This window comes from Ipomoea triloba, chromosome 10 (genome assembly GCF_003576645.1).
Source record: "Ipomoea triloba cultivar NCNSP0323 chromosome 10, ASM357664v1".
Lineage (NCBI taxonomy): Eukaryota > Viridiplantae > Streptophyta > Magnoliopsida > Solanales > Convolvulaceae > Ipomoea > Ipomoea triloba.
In genome coordinates, this window is record NC_044925.1 from 23,899,207 (window position 1) to 23,912,639 (window position 13,433).

Genomic DNA, 13,433 nt, shown 5'->3' on the forward strand with positions numbered 1-13,433 from the left:
TAGGACAAGACTTCTCTAAACTCTAACTCTTTTATTTATGTTTTTGTTAAGCATGTTCTTGTTTATATTTCTCTACTTGTTGGTCCTTTTGGTCTCTCCCATAATTTGTGCTTCGTTGCTAGTCCATCGCGGACGATGCCCATATTCTAGTGTGGGGGGGGACCAACTTTTGCTTGAAAATTTAAATTTTGGAACTCTTGAAATATATTTTGTGTTTAGATGAACTTTTGCTTGGATGACTCAGTACATATTGGTTAACTTGGCATTTCTCTTTCCTTGCTCTAACTTATGAACACTTCCTTTTTGTTGGTTGGTGGTTGTATGACGGTACTTGTGCTATCTTACTTTTGATGGATGATTTGAAGCTAAGCTTATGATTGATTCAGTCCCTTGCCAATAACTTTGTTTGCTTGTAAATAAATGAATAATTTTGATCCTGTGTGTTGTGCTTAGCTAGTGAAGGCTTATGTGAGATTCCGGTAACAGTTGCTTTGCTAGAACTTGCCCTATTACTCCCCAAAGTGAAATCTCAGGAAATTGCATGATTTGAAATGATATAGGCCATTTTTGTTCAACCCTTAGCCTTAAAACCTACCCTGTTAATATGTGTTTATCCCTAGTTGTCCCCTTTTGAGCCTTTTGTTCATTTAATAAAGTGTTTAGCACTTGGTCCACTCGTATAATTGTTTTTCTTTGTTCACCCTTGTTAATTCACCCTGTAGCCCTTAGCCAAAAATATATAAAAATATTTCCCTTCCACCCGTTGAGAGAGTATAACACTTATTCTTTAGTTAGGAGAGATTACTCTTATGGAGCTCTTTGCCATTAGCATCACTTCAGATAGTTTTGTTTTAGTGTGGGGGTATCTTGTGAATATTTTGAAGATTTGAAAGCCATGTCTTGGAAAAAAAAAAAAGTAGAAAAAGAATCTTTGAAAAAGCTGAAAAAGGAGAAAAAGTAGAATAAAGAAAAAGGAGAAAAAGAAAAAGAAAAGAGAAGGAATGGTTGAATAAAAGCTAAGGTTCTCCATCTTTGTTGAAAAAGTCATAACCCCAAATCTAGAGTGTTGTTCTTTTTCCTGAACAGTTTGCTCCTTGTTCATATTAGTCAATTCTCTTTTAGATAAGTTTATGTTTAGGTGTGAAACTCTCTCATTTTTGTTTATCTCCATACCCTTTCTTTGTTTAACTATTAACCCTTAGCCCCGTTATAAGCCGAATAAAGACCTATTTGATCATTTCATGCATTCCAAAGATCGACCTAGTGGGAGTAAGAAATGCAAGCCTATGGGATCTCATCTTAGCCATGTTTTGCATAATCTCAACTTAGCATTTGTGCACACAGGGTCCTCACATAATCTAATAATTTGGCGCTTGGTTATTGGCTTGGGAAGGAAACTTATTTGTAAGGCCTAAATGATTCTTGAAAAAGGACGGATTGTCATGCGTTGGTTTGTGGTTTGATTGGTTGTACAGGAGGAAAGTGTGAATAATGTTAGTAGCTTGGAAAGTGACTTGTCCTTAGTCTTTGCTTGAGGACAAGCAAAAGTTCTAGTGTGGGGGAGTTGATAACTCTATTTCTAAATGCCTTTTTGCCCCACTTCCTATTTATTTTTATAGTAAAGTATTGTCACTTGAGTGGAATTTGTTACTTGATTGTGTGATTTTGTGTTAAAGGTCTACTCATCCGCAACAAGTAGAAAAGGGAGCACATTTGATGGCTTCGAATCAATTTTTGGTAGCTTAGGATTCCACTCAAGGAGGGAGAAGAGCAGCGAAGCGCACAATGGAGCAAGAAACAAAGAAAAAGCTGGAAAATGAAGGGAAACGGCCCATGACACGGCCATGTCCATGGCCGTTTCAGTCCGGCCCAGAAACGAAAAAAGTCACAGACCGAAACGGCCCATGACACGGCCGTGTCCCTGCCCGTTTTGGTCTGTGATGTTCTGTTTAAGCGCGTTTCTGCTGTAATTTTAGGGATTCCGAACCCTAGCTAGTTTAGACTCTCTCTCTAATATTTTCATTAGCCATTTTTAGCTTAGAATAGCTTAGATTGACATTGTAGAACACTTTGCAAGCATCTTTTGGTGGTTTTGGAAGGGATTCCAACAACATCTCTCCATCATTAATAGTAAAACTCTTACTTCCTCTTCTTCAAGTGTTTTTACATTTATTGCATATTTATGCTTTCCTTGTTGAATCTTGCTATGTTTACCTTAAATATGAGTGAGTAGTCTTTCATATGGGTTAGATTTGGTGTTTATTGCTCTTATTGATGCTAGTTAGATGATTATTGCATAAAGGGGATGAACACCCATTTAGGGTTCTTGAGTTTGAGTTGGATTTTGATTTTATCTTTCAATGATTAGTTGCGCAATGATTATTGCTTGTCTTTGGAAAGTCTTTCATTTCAATGGAAGTTGGATGGAAGACTTAAGCCAATACAATCTCAAACCCATTTTCTCTTCTATGGAAATAGGGGTAGATTTGGGGCTTAAATAGCTTTTGTTCTTCAAGAACTTAGGTTGATACACCATGGGAATGGGGCAACCTTTGTTCTAATCCTTGTGGAAACTTGGATTCTTTTGTGCTAGCATCAAGAACCTAGGGTTATTGTTCATCCCCCAACTCAAGTGTTAATGCATCAATAGAGTAATACACCTAATCCAACCCATTCTTCCCAATAGATTTTAATCCTAGTTTAGGCTTGTTTTCCCTTATATCCATAATTCCAAAATTACTTCTTAGTTGTTATACTTTAATCCTTAATATGGTTGCTTGGATCCTTATGGGTTTCAAGACCTTGGTGACTAGAGTCTAGGTGATTAATCCTTACGTGCCATAAAATCCAATCCTCGTGGTTCGACTTTACACCCATTTTCACACCCCGCTCTCACTACATCATGCTCCATCTCAACTAAAAGCCTAAGCTGACAGTTGGACTGCACATATTATATTTATGCTCATAGGAAGTGGGGGTGGGTGGAGAAAATGAAAGGTGGGTCGGGTGATAGATGTAGCCCTCCCCGACCCACACCCGACCCATTGCCATCCCTAACTACAGTTTCTTTTATATAATACACTGCATTTTCATTTTAATACAACTACAGTATCATTTCGATATAGTTACAGTTTTATTGGACAATATACACTCAAATATGTGAAACTGCTATTCAATTTCATTTTATATACACTGCAGTTTCCTTTCAACACAACTACAATTTCATTTTGATATAACTACAATTTCATTTGATAATATAAAAACAAATGAAATGTGAAACAATATCATTTGAGATGGACTGTAGTTTCATTTACGAAACTCCGTAAAAAATTAAAATGTGACAACAACCATTTATTTACTTAAAGAAACAGTGCAATTTTTTGATTATGGTCCATAAAGCTTCGTGGACTATGGTCCACGATATAACAATTGTAATAGCACCAAGAAGGTTCTCAAGTGTATTTTTGTCAAATACAAAGGCTATGTTTGGCAAACCTAGCTGAAAAGGTAGCTGAAAGCTGAAAAGTAGCTGAAAACTGAAAAGCTATAAGTTCGAAGCTGAAATCTGAAGAGCTGTTAAGCTAGCTGTTATGCTTAAAAGTGTTTGGTAAAATTAGCTTTTTGATATGTTGATAAACGTAAAAAGACTAAAAAGGACATCTTCATACAATTTCAGTAGTTTTAAATTTAAATAGGTTTGTTTATATATTAAAATATAAAATAGTGAAATCAATATATTTTAATAAAATATAAAGTAAGAACATATATTTGAAAACATATAAAGTAAAACAAAATGTTTATAATTTATAAGATTAGTTCATACAAAAATCAAGGTTCAAACACAAATGTCAAATTGAAATTACGACCAAACATAAGAGAAAAAAGTCAAAAAGGTTTAGCCAAAAAGGTTTTAATTGGGAATGGTAAATGATGTCATTTCTTTAAAATAATAAGGTTAAAGATGGAACAAAAGTTAGGAAGCTACTAGCTTATTTTGAAACGCTACCTTAGATAGCGTTCAAAAATAAGCTCTTATTTTAAGCTACTAACTTATTTTAGAAACATTACCAAACAAAGCTTATAGCTTATTAGTAGCTTAAAATAAGCTATAAGCTCCTAAATAAGCTCTGCCAAACACAGCCAAACATATCTGAGCGGATTTTAAGAATTTATCAGACGAGATTTGACGAATCTTTTGTCACCCCTAATGTATATCCGTCCTACGATGAATCATAAATAATTGGTGATTTTCCTCCGATCCGAATCTCGTCGTATATTCTTGTATTCAGATGAAATAGCGAGAATTGCTCGGCCTGGGGTTTCTGCGACTCCGATAAATCCGGTTCCGGAGCCCGGCGACGAAGTCAGAGTGATGGTGACTGCAAGTCTCAGATCGTCGAATTCGGCCGCCGGCGGCGGTGGCGTTTTCTACATCAAGCAGTGGCGGCTTCAAATCGCGGTTGTGGCAGCAATGAGTGCTGCATTAGTTGATCTATTGGAGTTTAATTTATACACGAATGGGTCTTGCTGTTATGAGGTCAATCTTGAATTGGGTTCTTAGCTTGGAGAATGCAAACCTAGCTTCTTGCAGGATATGCAAACCAGGTATATATGCCTATAAGATATTAAGATGTATACACATTATTGGCATTTAAGGCATTAATTTTGATTTCAAAGCCTTGGTGCCTGAGTTTGTTATTGATCGCAATAATTGTATATGTGATTTATCACATATCTTACACATGAAACTATAGCATGCATTCTAAAATAACTTTGTCTATAAAACAACTTCTTAGCATTAACTATGTGATAATTCCACTAGAATTATATTCTTATATCACTATCATAGCGTACCTCTACAGGTTATATATAAAGTTCTTTATACCTTCCCATCTTGGATTGAATATATCTACCAATGCTTATTGACGCCATAAGTGTGGGAGGCCTATTGGTGGAAAAATAAGAATCGGCAGAAAGTTAAATTTAGCATGGGAAAATCAAGTTTGATCAACAAATCGCGTATCTAGCTCTTTGAAGAAATTTTATGCACCAATTAGTTTATCTTCAAAAACGTCTTAGATATGTTTTATATGAATAAATATCATTTAGTATAGGCACTACGGTAGGACCAGAAGTTCCATAATCATATCAAGCTAAGCCTAATATTATATTTGCGATGAACTTGCACTTGCTAGCAACATTATATTTAGTGTTTATTCTACAACAAAACATTAGACAAATGTTGAACATATCCTACGGTATCTTTGAGGTGCAAGAGATTTTAACATATTTTATGTAAGAAACCATGATATGATTTTTGTGAGCTACTACTTGTCCAATCCCCGTTAGGCTATGTTCCAAACTAGTTAAGCTTGTGATACATCACCGTCATTGTCTATATTAGGATAATAAAACTTGTGTTTAAAAAATGAAAAATGGCCAAGTATATTAAGGAATATTTGACGAAACATATATAGCGTTAAGATTCAGCCATGTGAGTTCTAGAAGAGTCACAAAATTATTATACATAATATTTTAGTGATAATCTAGCATATTTGTTTATCAAATCCCTGGCCTTTTATACCTATTTTTGAAAAAAAAAATAGTTTTATTATAGCAGAATGTATAGTCTTTGAAGATTGTACCAAATTTCTTTATACAATACCATTATTGGGAATGAAATGATTTATCAAACAACAAAATATGTCCTTTATCAAAAATGTTTTCAATTCCCAACCTATTTCATTAACCAGCATGTTAAGTCTATTAACGTGATATTCTCAACCCAATCATATCATATCTGTAAATTTAATATAAAAATATAATAATTATATCTTTTAAGAAAGTATTAACTTTAAATTTAAACTTTCGTAATATATGATTTTGTTTAATTATATACACCCATATGGCCATATTCTAGAATTTTAGTCAACTAATTTCTTTAAACTTTTGAAATTAATAGAATCGAGAACGCTGATATGGCACTAAATGTATGTTAAGATCTTGTAGAGGTGTTATTACCGTATTGGCAGATTGAATTAGTAAATGCATGGTAACAAAAATATATTATTTTTATAATAAAAAAGAATTAAAGATAGTTGAAATCTTTCAATAAATACTGCGATTGATTTTTGCCATATTCTTGAATTTTAGTCAACTAATTTCTTTAAACTCTTGAAATAAATAGAATCGAGAAAGCTGATACGGCACTAAATGTACGTTAAGATCTAGTAGAGGTGTTATTACCATATCGGCAGATTGAATTAGTAAATGCTTGGTAACAAAATCATATTATTTTTATAATAAAAAAGAATTAAAGATAGATGAAATCTTTCAATAAATACTGCGATCGATTTTTGCCAAAAGGGCTGAAATCACAAATTAAAATGGAATCCGAAACACAAAATTAAATTTGTCAAATCTTTGATGACCTTGGGATTCGGAAGATATCAACCGCGGTGAAACACCAGATCCGGCATTAAATTTCTTGGACCCTATTTAAACCCCCTAGGGGTTTCTTATTTTAGTCAATTCAGTTCTCTCGCTCTCGTACTGCACTTCATTTCCTTTTGTTGTCGTTAGAGAGGGGTACGGTTTCTCTCTTTTCTTTCTTTTTTGGCCACGGAAAAAATATGTAGCCACTTTTTAAGAATACGTACTCGGTAAATCTTACATTGCGATGAACCTAGTCGAGTAGTCGGTCACAAGGGATAAAACAACTTAGGTTGTTTACTCGTTCAAACAAAAAATGTCAATAGATCGCTCTAGTTGTATAGGTTAAATTTTGCATTATGACCATAACCGGTCATAGGTTTAAACTAAAAAGGTCAATGAGTTGTTCCCGTTTTGTTGGGAAAATTTCATCTTGTGACCATAGCCGGTAAAAGACAAGATAAACGAGGCTAAGTTGTCAATATCGGCTCAAACTAATAAAACGGCTCCAATTGAGAGTGGGACTTGTAACCTAAAGATTACCAAACTAACCGTCTGGCCAATTTTTGGTTGTCCGGCTCTCTTTCCTTATTTGTTATTGCACCGTTGCATGCAGGGATCAATGCTCAAGATTGGGGTGTTATTAATGTTTTCTTCTTTCTTGGGAATGAATTTTTGTGTTTAGTTAGGTTGCCGGATATGGACATGGGTTCGAAGAATGTTGGGAAGGGGCTGAGGGTGCTTGTGGTCGAAGACGACACCACTACGCAGATGGTCCACAAGATGCTGCTGAAGAAATACGGAGTGGAAGCTCAGGTGGCCAAGAATGGCGAGGAGGCGGTGGAGCTCCACCGCTCCGGCGCCCGCTTCGACCTCCTGCTCATGGACAAGGAAATGCCTGTCAAGGATGGCGTCAATGTGAGCCGATTATTCTTCCCTTTCCCTCTTTACACTTATATAAAAATGTTAAGATGACAATTTGCACGGCCCATGCACGATTCTGTATATGTCTTTTATGTGTATTCGAGAAACCTTAAATGCACAAATTTGTATCTACCTTATATGTATATTTAAGAAACGGTAATGTGACTATTTAATTTACAATGAATACTATTTTTATATATTCGAGAAACTTAAGGTGACAATTTATACCCGATACTATTCCATATATATTTGATATAATCCGTGCAAATTGGCACGATATTGATCGAACCCTAAAAAGGAAAGCATGTTAATTTGTTGTGTTTTGGCATGGTTGAATTAGGCAACTCGAGAGCTGCGGGAGCTGGGCGTGAAGAGCATGATAGTTGGTGTAACTTCGCACGGGCCAGGTGTGGTGAGGGATGAGTTTATGGCGGCGGGGCTGGACGAGTGCCTGATGAAGCCGCTAGGTGCAGATATGGTTTTGCGCCTGATTAACCAACTGGTTGCCTAAAAAGGAGTTCCAAATAGGGAAAATATGTATGCTCAGCTTGCTTGTGTAACTGTACTCCAAGTCTCCAATAATAATAATAAATGAAATTATGAGGTTGAAAAATATATTATATTATTGTCTAAGTCTGCACCTTGATGTGAAACATCGCAATGGCCACCAAGCCTATGTGCTGGGTGTCTCAACCACCTCTTTCCCTCATCATCCCAAAAGCATATAGCAATTAATGTATTAATTCTAATTATCAAAAGATGTATTTATTTGGATTATTAAAAATTCATTAAGCTCAAATGGTGATGCATTTGTATATATGACAATTAATCAACTAACACCGTACCATACATGGTCTGATACAATTTGTCTAAATTGATATATTAACAAAATTATTGAATAGTTAAAATGCTAAAATTATTTTAAATTTTAATATTTACAATGGATAAAACAACCTAGGTTGTTTATCCGTTCAAACAAAAAAGGTCAATATATCGCTCAAGTTGTGTTGGGTAAATCCCGCATTATGACCATAGCCGGTCATAGGCTTAAACTAAAAAGGTTAATAGGTTGGGTAAATCTCACCTTGTGACTATAGCCCATAAATGACAAGGTAAACGAGACTAAGTTGACTCAAATCAATAAGAAGACTCAAATTGAGGGAGGAACTTGTAACCTAAAAGTTACCGGTCAAACCAACCGTCTGATTGATTAGCTGGGCCCCCTCTGTTCCCTTATTTGGTACACAAGATGCTGCTGAAGAAATACGGATTGGAAGCTCAGGTGGCCAAGAACGGCGAGAAGGAGATGGTGCTCAACTGCTTCGACCTCCTGCTCATGGAGAAGGAAATGCCTGTCAAGGATGGCGTCAATGTGAGCCCATTCTTCTTCCCTTTCCCTCTTTACTCTTATATATTTATTCCAAAAATGTTAAGATGACAATTTGCACGGTTGGTGCATGATTCTGTATCTGTCTTTTATGTGTGCTAAAAAAACCTTAAATGCACAACTTTGTATCTACCTTATATGTATATTCAAGAAACGGTAAGGCGACTATTTAATTTACAATGAATTCTATTTTTTATATATGTATTCTAAAAACTTAAGGTGACAATTTGTACCTGATACTGTTTTGTATTTGATATAATCCGTGCAAATTGGCACGATATTGATCGAACCCTGAAAAGGAAAGCAGGTTATGTTGTTGTGTTTTGACATGCTTGAATTAGGCAACTTGGGAGTTGCGGGAAATGGGCTTGAAAAGCATGATAGTTGGCGTAACTTCACACGGGCCAGGTGAGGTGAGGGATGAGTTTATGGTGGCGGGGCTAGATGAGTGCCTGATGAAGCCGCTGGGTTCAGATGTTGTTTTGCGCCTGATTAACCAACTGGTTGCCTAAAACTGAGTTATTATGAAGAGTATTTTCCTATTTTACTATGCCTCAGTGCTTAGCTCCAAATTGGGAAAATCCTAGTGTATGTTCAGCTTGTTTGTGTAACTCCAAGTCTCCAATAATAATAATAAATGAAATTATTAGGTTGAAAAATATATTATATTATTGTCTAGTCTGCACCTCAATGGGAAACATGGCAGTGGCCACCAAGCCTATGTGTTGGGCGTTTCAACCACCTCTTTCCCTAATCACCCAAAAAGCATATAACAATTAATGTATTAATTCTAATTATCAAAAGATGTATTTATTTGGATTATTAAAAATTCTTTAACCTCAAATGGTGATGCATTTGTATGTATGACAATTAATCAACTAACACCCTACATGGTCTGATAAAATTTGTCTAAATTGAAATATTAACAAAATTATTGAATAGTTAAAATGCTAAAATCATTTTAAATTTTAATATGTACATACAAGGGATAAAACAACTTAGGTTGTTTATCCGTTCAAACCAAAAAGTCAATAGATCGCTCAAGTTGTGTTGGTTAAATCCCGCATTATGACTATAGCCGGTCATAGGCTTAAACTAAAAAGGTCAATAGGTTGCTCCCATTTTGTTGGGTAAATCACACCTTGTGACTATAGCGGATAAAGAACAAGGTAATTAAACGAGACTAAGTTGTCTATACTGGCTCAAATCAATAAGACAACTCAAATTGAGAGGGGAACTTGTAACCTAAAAGTTACTGGTCAAACCAATAGTCTGACTGATTGGCTGGTTTCCCCACTCTCTTTCCTTATTTGGTACACAAGATGCTGCTGAAGAAATACGAACTGGAAGCTCAGGTGGCCAAGAATGGCAAGGAGGAGGTGGTGCTCCACCGCTTCGACCTCCTACTCATGGACAAGGAAATGCTTGTCAAGGATGGCGTCAATGTAAGACCATTCTTCCCTTTCCCTCTTACTCTTATATATCTATTCCAAAAACGTGAAGGTGACAATTTGCACGGTCGATGCACGATTCTGTATCTGTCTTTTATATGTATTCAAGAAACCTTAAATGCACAATTCTATATCTGCCTTATATGTATATTCGATAAACGGTAAGGTGACTATTTAATTTACTATGAATACTATTTTTATATATGTATTCGAGAAATGTTAAGGTGACAATTTGCATCCGATACTGTTCTGTATCTGATATAAATTGGCATGATATTGATCGAACCCTAAAAAGGAAAGCATGTTATGTTGTTGTGTTTTGGCATGGTTGAATTAGGCAACTCGGGGTCGGAGCTGTGAGACATGGGGGTGAAGAGCATGATAGTTGGCGTAACTTCGCACGGTCCATATGCCGTCAGCCATTGTGCTGGGCATTTCAACCACCTCTTTCCCTGGTCTCATCACCCAAAAAGCATATAACAATTAATGTATTAATTCTAATTATCAAAAGATGTATTTATTGGGATTATTAAAAATTGATTAACCTCATCAAATGGTGATTCATTTGTATATATGACAATTAATCAACTTACACCCTACATGGTCGGATACAATTTGTCTAAATTGAAATATTAATAAAATTATTGAATAGCTAAAATGCAAAAATCATTTTAAATTTTAATATGTACAAGGGATAAAACAACCTAGTTTGTTTACCAGTCCAAACCAAAAAGGTCAATAGATCATCGCTCAAGTTGTGTTGGATAAATCTCGCATTAAGACCATAGCCGGTCATATGCTTAAACTAAAAAGGTCAATAGGTTGCTCCCATTTTGTTGGGTAAATCTCACCTTGTAACTATAGCCGGTAAAAGACAAGGTAAATGAGACTAAGTTGTCTATACCGACTCAAATCAATAAGACGACTCAGATTGGGAGGGGAACTTGTAACCTAAAAGTTACTCTTAAAACCAACAGTCTCTTGATTTGGCTGATTGGCTCATTGTCCCCCTCTCTTTCCTTATTGGTCCACAAGATGCTGCTGAAGAAATACGGACTGGAAGCTCAGGTGGCCAAGAACGGCAAGGAGGTGGTGGTGCTCCACCGCTTCGACCTCTTGCTCATGAACCAGGAAATGCCTGTCAAGGACGGCGTCAATGTGAACCCATTCTTCCCTTTCCCTCTTACTCTTATATATCTATTCTAAAAACGTTAAGGTGACAATTTGCACAGTCGATGCACAATTCTGTATCTGTCTTAATTATATGTATATTTGAGAAACGGTAAGGTAACTATTTAATTTATCATGAATACTATTTTTATATATGTATTCGAGAAACGTTAAGGTTACAATTTGCATCCGATACTATTCTGTATATGATATAAATTGGCACGATATTGATCAAACCCTGAAAAGGAAAGCATGTTATGTTGTTGTATTTTGGCATCGTTGAATTAGGCAACTCGGGATCGGAGCTGTGGGACATGGGGGTGAAGAGCATGATAGTTGGAGTAACTTCGCACGGGCCAGGTGCCATCAATGATGAGTTTATTGCGGCGGGACTGGATGAGTGCCTGATGAAAACGTTGGGTCCAGAAGTGATTTTGCTCCTGATTAACAAGCTAGTATCCTAAAATTGAGTTATTATGAAGACTCTTTTCCTATTTTACTATGCCTTAGTGCTTAGCTCCAAAATGAGAAAATACTAGTGTACTGTTCAACTTGCTTGTGTAACTCCAAAAATAATAAATGAAATGATGAGGTTGAAAAATATATTATATTATTATCTAATTTGATTTAATTTAAAGTTTCTGTTTATTACTCATGTACGTTGTTTTGAACTATAATCAAATACTCTCTCTCTCTCTATATATATACATACATATATATATATATATGATGTATAAATGAGAGTGAAAATATGGGTGTGTTATGTCGTTCCGCTGAGGATTGAGGTTATGGCACGTGATTGTATGAATTACTAGGCACTAGAGTATATGAATTTAATAGAATCCAAGCAACTAAAACTGAATGATGAAGATTAAAAGAGAACAAATGACTAAGGTATAAACTGTATGATAAAGGTATGGGCCAGATTAAGGGGATTGTAACCTTGATGTTCTAACAAACTCAAAATTAGGGAAAGAATAATAAACCTAGGGATTTATGGGCAATGCACAAAAGAATTCAACTCAGCTACTTTCGTAATCAATAAGCCGAATTAGGCTGCAATTGCCCCACTGTTGTGATGCATCAATTATAACCTTAAGCACCTAAGCATTGTAAGCCCCCAAAATTACCTCTATTTTCATAGCAGTTGAAATTGGTAAAGCTCGAGGTCTCCATCCAACTTTCGTTGTAATGAATTCCTCTCCTAGACTAGCAATTAATTGTGGCCATCAATCAATAACAAGTACAAAGAAATCACCAAATCAACATAAACCCTAGGTAAAAGATTCGATCCCTTTATGCAATAATCATAAATCGAACATCAAGATTAACAATGGACCCCTTTGCTCCTCATTTGTGAATGAACTAAGATTGATCAAAAGTAACACACAAACGAGCCTTAAATGTATCAAGATAAAGAAAATAAGCAACAAAACTCCTGAATCGTGGGGCAAATAAAGGTATAAAATCATATGTATCAATATATACATACACTGTGTGTGCGTGCGTATGTATGTGTGCGGGGTAAATATTTAATCGATGTATCATATCAACATCAAATTAAAAGATCGTCTAATCTTGAGTTGGGGATAGGAGCAAATTAAATGATAAGATTTTAAAGAAAGGTGTGGTGGTGAATGTAATTATTTTTGACCTACCTTAACGTATGCTCACTCATATGTAATGTTTGTGGATTATTACACATGCAAAAATTTATGAGTGTACACATTCAATAGTGGTAACTGCCCTTCAATTATAAAATACGCAAGAGTTCTTCGACCTGCGATGCTTTGTCAAATCCCTCGTATTGGTAATTAATATACTTCTTCAGTTCCTCAATTCAATTGGCCGGGGTCTTCACCTCGATGGGAAACACCGCAACAACCACCAAAGTCTTTGTGCGGGGCGTCTCGGCCACCTCTTTGCCACATCACCCAAAAAGTATATAACAATTAATGTTTTAATTCTAATTATATCAAAAGAAGTATTTATTTGGATTAATAAAAATTCATTAACCTCGACCAAATAATGGTGATGCATTTGTGTATTATATGACAATTAATCAACTA

At 35.6% G+C, this 13,433-nt stretch overlaps 2 protein-coding genes across 2 annotated transcripts; both read left to right on the forward strand.

Moving 5' to 3' along the window:
- Positions 1–7,116: 7,116 nt before the first annotated feature.
- On the forward strand, positions 7,117–7,954 carry LOC116031397 (two-component response regulator ARR22-like). The gene is made up of 2 exons (XM_031273593.1): positions 7,117–7,350; positions 7,697–7,954. The coding sequence occupies exons 1-2, from the start codon at positions 7,132–7,134 to the stop codon at positions 7,865–7,867; spliced, it is 390 nt and encodes a 129-aa protein (XP_031129453.1). The 5' UTR covers positions 7,117–7,131; the 3' UTR covers positions 7,868–7,954.
- Positions 7,955–8,605: 651 nt separating this feature from the next.
- Positions 8,606–9,255, forward strand: LOC116033339 (two-component response regulator ARR22-like). The gene is made up of 2 exons (XM_031276090.1): positions 8,606–8,728; positions 9,085–9,255. The coding sequence occupies exons 1-2, from the start codon at positions 8,606–8,608 to the stop codon at positions 9,253–9,255; spliced, it is 294 nt and encodes a 97-aa protein (XP_031131950.1).
- Positions 9,256–13,433: the final 4,178 nt, after the last annotated feature.